This window comes from Odontomachus brunneus, unplaced genomic scaffold (assembly GCF_010583005.1).
Source record: "Odontomachus brunneus isolate Ranch 3 - 2012 unplaced genomic scaffold, Obru_v1 Obru_scaffold_116, whole genome shotgun sequence".
NCBI classification, from domain to species: domain Eukaryota; kingdom Metazoa; phylum Arthropoda; class Insecta; order Hymenoptera; family Formicidae; genus Odontomachus; species Odontomachus brunneus.
Window position 1 is genome coordinate 457,170 of NW_022639566.1, and position 10,707 is coordinate 467,876.

The following is a 10,707-nucleotide window of genomic DNA, read 5'->3' on the forward strand; positions in this document are numbered from 1 at the left end:
TGTTGGACGTGATCGAATCAAACACGTTTTCTTGCAGATAACCGTACTTTTGCAGATATCGAATCGCTAACTCGACGTCGTCGTCATAATCGCCAAAAGGTCGCGGTGTCAGTTTTCCGTCAACACTTCCGGCGGCGGTGAAAGCTGCTGCAATGCGAAACGCGACCACAACACTGGCGATAACGACAAAGACAAGTGTCCTTGTCATTATTATCGCGGTCGTAATATTTTCTCTTCCTCCTCCTCTTCTCACACCGACGATTGCAACGCGAATGAAAGTCCATACGATTACGCGAGTCACGACAGAAACGGAGGTGGAAATCGATGGTCGGAGGAGAGGAAATCGATGATCGTCGATCACAAGACGTTCCACTTGTGAATCCAGGAATTGTGCGATTCATCGAAACCTAATCACTTCACGTATACACGATCGCCGCACCTGCGCAAAACTTTTTCCACGAGATAAACGTCAGGATGAGCGGTTCGCTGCAATTCGTGCTCGTAGAATCCTCCCTCTATCGCGTTTCCTCGAAAATCTTGCAGCAGATACGTCACCGGATTCGTTCGTTGCACTCTGGCCACCTTGAAGATTTCCGTAGACCAATTGGACGTGTGGCCTTTCTCGAACATCGTTTCGAATCTGCTCACACGAACTGGATCGTCGATCTTGAATCTCCCGAAAGGAACTATCTTTGCGTTACTGTAGACTGTGGCCAGAAGAACCCGGGCGTTTTTTCGCGTCACCTCGATCGGTCGCATCCCGACCGTACGATGCCTACGAGCGTTGTAATCCGACAGCAGTTGCGGCAATGCATCGATCCATCTGTACGATCCGTTGATCGTGAACAATTTCCACATATTATTCTTCAATGTCCGATTGAATCTTTCCACTACGGATGCCTTCATCACCGAATAGGTCGAAGTGATTTATGCCGCGTCTCGTGAGAACTTTTCACACATCGGCGTTGTAGAATACCTTCTTTTTGTCTGTTTGCAAATTTGTCGAACATCGTTCGCCGCGCACGAGCCCCGATAATTTCGCGGCTACTTCCGCTCCGTTCTTGCTCTTGAGCGGTATCGCTCACGCGAGTTTGCTCAATACGTCGATCACGGTCAAAATGTAATTGTGCCCTTTGTTCTGTCGAGCGTAGGGACGCATCTCCACCACATCGGCTTGCCACAGATCGTCGTAACCGCAAGTTTTCGTTTCTCCACACTTATCATTTTTTTTCTAATATTTTCCCACTAAATAATTCACACTCAACGCTATGTGATCCATAACGCTCTACAACGTTTTTATATCCTCATTTATTTTATCCGATTCCTCCTGCGTCGCCAGGGATGATTTATTCAATTCTTGAAGCAGATCGTTTTTCATTTTCGACGAAACGTCCTTTACCTTTAGACCTACGCCTTCGATTTGCGCGACGATGTTCTTCAGTTTCTGAATCAGGTCATTAATTACCTTTTCCTGCAAAAAATTGGGTATCTCTTGCTGATAAGTGTCGATTTTTCCTTGAATAGTAACGATATTTTCGAGAATGTTGTAACAACCGTACTCCGCGTGTCGGTTGATGTCGATGCCACGGATTTATTCGCTCGTCGGAGTCCGGGTTCGTGAAATAAGATGACGCGGATTGTAATAAGCAAAAATAACAAAAAGATTTATTCAGCCTTGGTACAGAGTAGTCGCGTATTAGTATACAGTTCTCCTGGGTGACGGCGCCAGTTACCGGGTCGCGGTTTCGGTAGGCCGCGGCAGGTAAGTCGGTAGGCGGAGAGTATAGCGCGAAGGCTAGGCTCGCCGCGGAGATTCGGCAGGCGGTTGCGTGTCTCGATTCGATGGTCGCGATTCGTGCACGACTCGCGAGGTTGGTCGCGGGGACCGCGCGGTGTCGGCGATATCGACTCCGTGTCCCAGCACGGCACGCTGTCTTCGCGATCTTGGCGGAGACGCGCTCGTTCGCACGTCCGCGTCGCAAGAGACGGGATGGGGAGTGAGTAGCCGATGTATCGGCGTATTCACCCCCGATCTCGCTCGTCGAAAGGCTGAGAACAAGGGTCGAGAAAGCTCGACAGAGCGCAGCTAACTTACTGGCTTCGGTCCTTGTTCGGGGAGTCGACGGGATGCAAACAAGAGTCGATAAAGATCGACAGAGCGCAGCTAACGTACTGGCTTCGGTCCTTGTTTGCAAGGATGTGATATTTGGCAGGTTGAGGAAGCAGATACGAGTCGGTCGTAGGCCTTGCTCTCTGCTGTGTAGCATCGAGTTCGGTTGACGATCCGGATCTGTCTGGTCTCGATTAATTTGGCGTCGCGGATTATATACTTGACGCCGCTTTGTCTTCACTCACTGTACACGTGCTTGTCGCGTGCCCGCGGCGCTCGCTCTCTATCGTTTCTTTTGTGTAACGCTGTGCTCGCGTTATCGCGTGTTTCTCGCTTGCTTTGTTTACGCTTATTGTCAGCTGTTTACGCGTTTTGTCTATTAGGCCTTACGGCGTTTATGTTGGTGTAACGCACCGGTGCACCAACCGGCCCGACTGATGGTCGGTCGGGCCGGAGTAGTGACGATGCAGGTGTGCATCGTTACATCATCCCCCGTCTTAGGGCGGGTCGTCGGGGAGTCTCTGGTAGGCCCGTAGTTGTCCTACCCTATTGAAACGGAGCATCCATCGCCTCTCCGGTATTCGTAACCGATACCGGCGGGACACATGTACCGCGAAGTGTGGTATATTCGCTACTAGGCCCGAGCGCAGCTCCACGGGTATCGGTGGCGGTAGCGACGGAATTATTCGGAGCGGTTCCGTCGTTGCTCGGTCGGTTGCCCGTTTGGTCGCTGTGCCTGGTCTCTCTCTTGGCAGCTCGTTTGCTGTTGTCGCTTTCCCTGGCCTGCTTCCTGCTTTCGTTACTGGCGGTGTTTTTTCTGATGGTGGTGCTGCGGTCGCTGCTGGTGTTTGTGTTCCTGCCGGTGCTGGTGGCGGTGCTGCTCTCTCTGTTGCCCGTGTTGCGCATGCCGGTTGTAATTGCGCTGTTATTTTGCCGGTTTTCCTTGTGACGGCGGCGCGCCCTGGCGGTGGGGGCGGCGGGCCGTAAGAAAGATTGCCTTTCTTTTTTGTGTGGCGTCCGATCGCTGTGTGTTGATCGGTGCTCTCGTCTCGGTTGTCGTTGCCGGCTTTTCAGTTCTCGCCCTTTTCCCTGGCGGCGGCTCTGTCGTTTTCGTTGTCGGTTTCTGAGGCGGCTGGTCGTCCTCTGGTGTCGTCGGCGGTGGTGGTGCCGACGGCGATCGAGGCTGCGGTGCCTCGGTTTCCTCGTTGTCCGAGGAAAGAAGTAGATCTGTCCAGAGGACGTCTATTCTTTCGATGTCGTACGCTTTTTGAGTCGGCATCTTTCCTGATTGCTGTCTTGCTAGCAAGTGAGACTTTCTTTGTTGTGTCGTTCATTTATGTGTTGCTTATCGCATCGTCCTCGTCGTCCTCCTCGCCGTTGTTGTTCTGCGGCTTTAGGTCCTGAATGTGTATGTGCCGGTGCCATCGACCGTTTTTATCTTTTAGGTCGACGACAACCGGCGATATTATTTTCCTTACTGTCATTGGCCCTGCGTCGAGACCACCGAAAATGGGCGCTAGCTTTGCGTTAAAGGCTTTTGCCTTATTTGATAGCGGGTATTCTCTTTTCCAGACCTTTTCGTCGATTTTTGGCTTCCAGTTTCGTCGTCTTAAATTATAATATTTCTCTTGTCGTTGGAACGCTCGAGCCAGATTTATTTGTACCAGCTCGTACGCTTCTCTCAGCCGTTTTTGTCGCGTCGCTGGTTCCTCACTTCCGTCAATTTTATTCGGCGTGATGGTTTTCGCCCGTAATTTAGGTATGCGGACGAGTAGCCTGTGGACTTCTGTACTGCTGTGTTGTATGCAAACTGCAGGGCCGGCAGATGTAAGTCCCATTTTCGGTGGTCTCGACTTACATATTGTGCCCCCATTGTTTTTACGACCCTGTTGGTTCTTTCCACTGGGTTGCAATGGGGTGCATGGACGAGGGTGGTGCGGTGTTTTATGTTGTGCGTTGTGAGCATCTGTGCTAACCGCTGGGATTTCAATTGGGTGTCGTTATCGGAGATGATGGTCTGGAGGCAGCCATGTCTGTATATAATCGCGTCAGTCAGTGTCTGCGTCACGATGTTCGCCGTCGCCCGCCTTATTGGTCGCATCTCCAGCCACTTCGTGAATCGGTCCTGCATTGTCAGGATCCACGAGTGGCCGTTGTTTGATCGCGGTAAGGGGCCAATGAGATCTATGGTGACCTGTTGCCATGGGCCCCCTACCGCGGTCGCGTGCATTCGCCCGGCTGGTTTTACTTGCTGTGCTTTATGGGCCAGGCAGTTTTCACACGTTTTTACATATTTCGCAATTTCTTTGAACATGCTTGGCCAGTAAAACCGCCGGGCTATGCGGGCAATGGTCTTTGCTACTCCCAGGTGGCCGGCGGTGGGTTCGTTATGATATTTTTTCAATACTTCTACTCTATCCTCTTTCGGTACGCATTCTTTCCACTGCTCTTCTGCTCGTGTTTCCTCGAAATCGAGGTTGTGGAGTATGTGCCTCATTAGTTTTCCCCATACCACTTTATAGTCTGGTCGCGTGTTTGGTTCCTCGGCCACCTGGGATTTTAATTTTTGATACCATTGGCATGCGGGGGTGACGGTACATATTTGTGGTTGTTTGGACAGGGCGTCCGCGACCGTATTTAGACTGCCTCACCGATATTGAATCTCAAAGTCGTATTGTTGCAGCTCGATGATCCATCGAGCTAGTCTCCCTGTTGGCGTCTCCACTTTCTGCAGCCACCGGAGGGACTGGTGGTCTGTAATGACCATAAATCTGTATCCCTCCAAGTAGTCGCGGAGGCGCCTTATTCCCCATACCACGGCGAGGCATTCCAGTTCGGTCGCACTGTAATTTCGCTCTGCCCTGTCCAGGGTCCGGTTTGCATACACGATTACCCGTTCTTCGCCGTCCAGTTGCTGTGTGAGTACCGCGCCTAAACCCTCCGTACTGGCGTCTGTTTGGATGACAAATTTTTTCGTTAAGTCCGGGCATGCCAATACCGGTGTTGTTGTTAATTTCGTTTTAAGCTCTCTAAATGCCTTTTCCTGTTCTTTTCCCCACTTCCACTTCGCGTTTTTGCATAGCATTGTGGTCAGTGGGACGGCCAGGGTAGAAAAGTTTGGTATGAACCTCCTATACCATGATGCTAATCCTAGGAACTGTCGAACTTTCCGCACGGTACTCGGTATTGGCCAGCTTTTAATTATATTAATTTTTTTCGGGGTCTGTTTGGATCCCCTTGTTGTTTACTACGTGTCCTAAATACTTTAGCTTTTCCACGCAAAACCGACATTTCTCTTCATTTATTTTTAAGTTTGTTCCCGCAGCCGGCGGAACACTTCTTTGAGGTGTTTCAAGTGTTCCTCAAACGTCCGGCTTATGATAATTATATCATCCAAATACACCAGTACGTTTGGTTCCAGCTCGGGGCCCAGTACCCGGTCTAACAATCTTTGGAACGTCGCGGGCGCGGCGTGTAAACCAAACGGCATTACTCTGAATTGCAGCAATCCCTTCCCTGGTACGGTGAATGCGGTTAACGGTCGGCTCGAGGGGGACAGTGGTATTTGCCAATACCCGCTTTTTAGGTCTAATGTTGATAGGTATTTAGCTCCACGCAGCTTATCGAGCGTTTCCGTTATGTGCGGCAGTGGGTATGCATCCTTTTCTGTAACCTCATTTAATTTACGGAAGTCTATGCAGAATCTATGTTTCCCATCTTTTTTCTTGACCACTACCACCGGTGAGCTCCATGCGCTTTGTGACGTTTCGATTATCCCCTCTTTTAACATTTCTTCTACTTCTTTATTTATAATTGCCTGCATTGCCGAATTTCGGAGTCGGTATCTCTGTTTGATCGGTCTTGTGTCTGTCAGTCTTATGTGAGTTGTATATGTTTGGTTGGTCCTTGTATTTGTTTAAACATATTTAATTCCCTTGCTAAGAATTGCTTTAACATCCTGTCTTCTATTTCTGTCCGTTGCGTCAGTCCTTTGTCTATTATGCATGTATTTACTAGTGTTTTCGGTTCTGTGCGTGGCGGCGGTGGTAACGTTAATTGTAGGTCAGCCCATAGGTCTGTCCCGATGATCATTGCGCAACCGAGGTTTGGTAAAACTCTCAGTTGCCGTTGATAATCTTTGTTTTGTATTCTCATTTTTACTTGTACCGTCCCTGTTACTTCTGTTGTTATTCCATTAGCCAGTCTAACGTTATCGTCTGTCTTGCGTATTTTTAGTTGTAGTTGTCGCGCTGTCTCGGGTTTTATAAAGGATGTCTCCGACCCCGAGTCGAGTAGTGCCTCTATTTCTTGTCCGTTTATCCTTACTTTGATAAACGGTCTCGGCGTGTATCTTATTGGGCTTTACTGGGCCGAGTTTCCTTCTGGTACTCGGCCCGCTGCCCGTTTCCCGGTCGCGAATGGCACTCCCTTATAAGTACGTCGTCCTTGCCACATTGCGAGCAGAACTTCCGTGGTGGTCTTTTGCAGTTAAACCTGCTATGTCCCTTTTGTTTGCACCGCCAGCAACACTCGTCCTTGTTATAGGGCGCTGTTGCTGCTGGCGGTATTTTTGGCTGTAAGTTTTGATTTTCTGGTTTTCTCTGATTTCTTTCTCTTATTTGCTGCTCTATCTGCTCGACTTCCGTTACTCTCGTTCGTAGCTCGCCCAAACTGTCCACCTCGTCCGGTCTTATAAATCGTTTCATTTCGGGGAGCATGTTCTCATAGAGGAGGTCGAGCTGTTCTTTTGCCGACCATCCGCCCGCTCTTCGCACGAGTTTGAGCAGATCGTTGGCGTAACTCCGGCTCTCCCTCCTTCTGTTCGCGCCCCCTTGCTTGTCGCCGCATTCTTACTTGGGACTTCCGCGGTATGTATTCCGCTTCGAAGTCGCTGCGAAATTCTTCCCACGAATGCCAATTCTCGCGACCATTCCGGAACCACGTTAGAGCCTCGCCTCTCAACATTTCCGGTAGCCCTCTTAGTAGGTATTCGCCTGTGTATCCATATACCTGGCTCAATTCCTTGACTCGTTCCAAAAACGAGTGGGGGTCGCGTCCATCAAAGTGGCAATCCCATTTCCTTATTTGACTCATTACCTTTGCGACTGATTCCCCCGGCTCTATCGTTGTAGCGGAATCGTTGCCCCTTGGCATTGCGTCCTTGTTCTCGGTTACTGTGCCGTTTACCCAGTTACTATTATTCGCGTCTGTAAATAATTCCGGTTGTCTTTTCGCTAATTGTACGAGTCGTTGCCTTAGATCCTTGAATGTTCCCTCCGTATCTACGTTTTGTTTTTGTAGATGTTCTGTAATCTCGTTTTTTGATAACTTATAAATCCACGACGTCATTAGTACTCTGTACTCGGGCTTTCTCTGTCTTATTTCGCGTCTTTATCTGTTCGGGCGCCAATGTAACAACCGTACTCCGCGTGTCGGTTAGTGTCGATGTCACGGATTTATTCGCTCGTCGGAGTCCAGGTTCATGAAATAAGATGACGCGGATTGTAATAAACAAAAATAACAAAAAGATTTATTTAGCCTTGGTACAGAGTAGTCGCGTATTAGTATACAGTTCTCCTGGGTGACGGCGCCAGTTACCGGGTCGCGGTTTCGGTAGGCCGCGACAGGTAACTCGGTAGGCGGAGCGTATAGCGCGAAGGCTAGGCTCGCCGCGGAGATTCGGCAGGCGGTTGCGTGTCTCGATTCGGTGGTCGCGATTCGTGCGTGACTCGCGAGGTTGGTCGCGGGGACTGTGCGGTGTCGGCGGTATCGACTCCGTGTCCCAGCACGGCACGCTGTCTTCGCGATCTTGGCGGAGACGCGCTCGTTCGCACGTCCGCGTCGCAAGAGACGGGATGGGAAGTGAGTAGCCGATGTATCAGCGTATTCACTCCCGATCTCGCTCGTCGAAAGGCTGAGAACAAGGGTCGAGAAAGCTCGACAGAGCGCAGCTAACTTACTGGCGTTGAGCGACGTTATCTTCTCGGCGATTTCGTGCGCAAAATTCTTGAACGAATCGACGATCATAGTCTCGATCTCGTGCTTGACAACGTAAACGGTGCTCGTAAACCTCTAGACGTTGCATCGAAATCATCCTTCGGCTCGACTAGGTTACGAATTCTGCGCGATTTTGCATAGTAATTTCTCTCCTTCTCGCCGTCCGTATTCGACGAAGATAACAACGTGAATTCGCGCACAAAATTTTTCAACATTTTGATCGGCAATCACGACTGTTCCGCATAGTTGTAGTCGTTGTAACGCCTTCTCAATGACATTCCAAATTTATTAACTGCCATTGCGCGAGCGCGTATAAAAAGTGATTAATTCAGTATTATTTCTGCCTCGCAAAGCTCCTCTAATATTGAGATAATTTCGTTATCGTGCGTATTGTTGCCAACTTGACGCGATGCGTCGAACAACTGAAAGCGATTCACCAATTGGCGTCGTCCCAATGCACATAATCCACTCTCTTGTCTGCTAATGTCATCCTTGAAGATGGCGGCGGCAGCGGAGGCGGCGTCAATGGTAGCGCGACGCCAATGACCACTGCTGCCAACGCCGCTGTCGTGTCACTCGCTGATCGCGTTCACGATCGTTTTATAAGCGTAGCGATAATATGACTTCATTTGTAACCTTTTTTTTTCATTGCAGGATTGATGACTGCGTTTATGCGCGGCCGTCAATATCTTTATGTATGTCTTCAGATCGTTTTTCTTGAAAATCAATTCATTGGGTATTCTCTTGAATATCAATTCGTATAGTCCGGGCATGCCTGTGTGCGTCACATCGCCTATAGTCACGGAGTCTTCGTTAACGCGAAAAGTTTTGTTTCCGAGCATCATGACACCCTTGTCGTTCATGTACATAAACGTTTCATACTATAAACGTGTTCCAACTCGCGACTCGAGTGGCCCCTGAGAAATAGATTCACATATTTGCTTCTCAAATGTCCCCACGTCGGCGGCGATCTCTCCGGCGTAACAGACACGCGATCGAGTCTGTCGTCTCTAGTCTCGAAAAATACATCTTCCTCCACACCGTTTTTGGTGGCATCGTGCTTCTTAGCCGTGACTGTAGTCACCGCTGCTGACGGTAAATCAGCAGATTTTAAGGAAGAATCGATAACTGCGGAGACGTTATCGTACTCGTCCTTGTAATTCTTTCCCTTGAATTTTCTCTTGCCGAGAAGCATCAGTGCTCTGTCGATTCTCGATGATTCTATTTCAACAGTTTGTTTTGCGATCTGTTTAAGAGGTTCGACGATAGGCTTGAATTGTTTCTCCAACGCAATTTCACTTTCCGTCGCACCGGTTTTCCTGTGTTTTCGATGAATCGATTCTCGCGTTTTCGCGATTTGCCTCGCAGTTTTTTCCTGCGATTCGAAGCGGCGATGCTGCTCGTTCATCGTACTCATCGTCGTCATCGTTGACTAAAGAGAGAGAAGGTCACGGTGAGACTGATTTTCTCTTTTTTCACAGCACCACGAAATCGTTGAAACCGTGTCTGTATCGACCGTTCTGTAACGTGATATCTTTGTCTATCGTTAGGAAATAGTGTTTGCGTCGCCAACACTCTCGACACAGAGTACGAAAGCCTTCGTGTGACATATCGGTGTTCACGTGATCGCTGTAGATGTGTTTCAGATTGGTGTCGTCCTGCTTAAACAGCAGCAACAAATTCGCATTGTTGCGTACTAAATGTTTGAGTATTCTGGCGTACGTTTAATTGAAATAAAAGCAGTCGATGTCGCAGTGCCGTCCCATGGCGAAATATTCTCTGATCGGCTCCTGGTTGTTGCAGATAAAATCGTCGAATACAACGATCGAATTCGGAAGGATCTCGTTCGGCGGTATAACATCCTGACTGTTGAAGAACTCGTAATATTCGATTTCGTCTATTGCATCAAACAATTCCTTGAAATATTGGTACTTTAACTGATGCAATGATTTCGAGTACATGTAGAGATTTTCAAGTCGCACTCTGTGCGAACTCTCAATAAGACTAATCAGAACATTCGTTTTTCCGCAATTAGACGGCCCGCATATGATATAGCGAATCGAATTGGGTAACGGATCGCCATACTTACGAATGCTTTTCGCCATCATTGAATCAGATATCAGCGATATCTTGCAATCGAGATTTGTCACTCTAATCGTTCGCGATTGGTGAATGAAACGCATTTGATAAAAATCACACGCATGCACACTGATCACCGATTTATCTATCCTTCTCCTCTTCCTCCACAACTAGACAAAAACTATTTTATACTCAATCGCGTGCAGGGACGCTACAGAGAAAAACGTATGTCATTCCATACGCGAATAAACGTGATATTCTCGGTTTGACTAGCGAACAGTTGGAATATATTGCGAAGATCGTTCTGGTGCGCGACTTTTCTGATTCAATCGGCTGTAGGACAGGTTACCCGAACACCTGAGAGCAGATCGGGAAATTTAAAAGGTTATCGAATCTATCTCACGCACTACAATCGTTCGTGGACGCGAACATAGATGGACCTGCGCCTTTCGTGAAACATTGCAGCGGATGTCAATAGGAACAACGAAGACGCGCCGAGGCACTGGACTCATTAACAGCGC

The 10,707-nt window shown here is 48.8% G+C and overlaps 1 protein-coding gene across 1 annotated transcript; it reads right to left on the reverse strand.

Annotated features, from left to right (window-relative positions):
• Window positions 1-5,417: 5,417 nt before the first annotated feature.
• On the reverse strand, window positions 5,418-8,137 carry LOC116849461 (uncharacterized protein K02A2.6-like). The gene is made up of 4 exons (XM_032826602.1): window positions 8,071-8,137; window positions 6,965-7,392; window positions 6,550-6,849; window positions 5,418-5,927 (listed from the first exon to the last, which is right to left on the reverse strand). The coding sequence occupies exons 1-4, from the start codon at window positions 8,135-8,137 to the stop codon at window positions 5,418-5,420; spliced, it is 1,305 nt and encodes a 434-aa protein (XP_032682493.1).
• Between the last annotated feature and the right edge of the window lie 2,570 nt (window positions 8,138-10,707).

What these genes read in the sequence shown, in the direction of transcription:
- LOC116849461 (XM_032826602.1), bottom strand. Translation starts at nt 8,137, where the DNA reads ATGATCGTCGATTCGTTCAAGAATTTTGCGCACGAAATCGCCGAGAAG. An exon ending in ACATACCGCGGAAGTCCCAA is followed by an intron (nt 6,850 to 6,964) that starts GTAAGAATGCGG and finishes GCAAAAGAACAG; the next exon opens with CTCGACCTCCTCTATGAGAA. An exon ending in CGCAATGTGGCAAGGACGAC is followed by an intron (nt 5,928 to 6,549) that starts GTACTTATAAGG and finishes TCGGCAATGCAG; the next exon opens with GCAATTATAAATAAAGAAGT.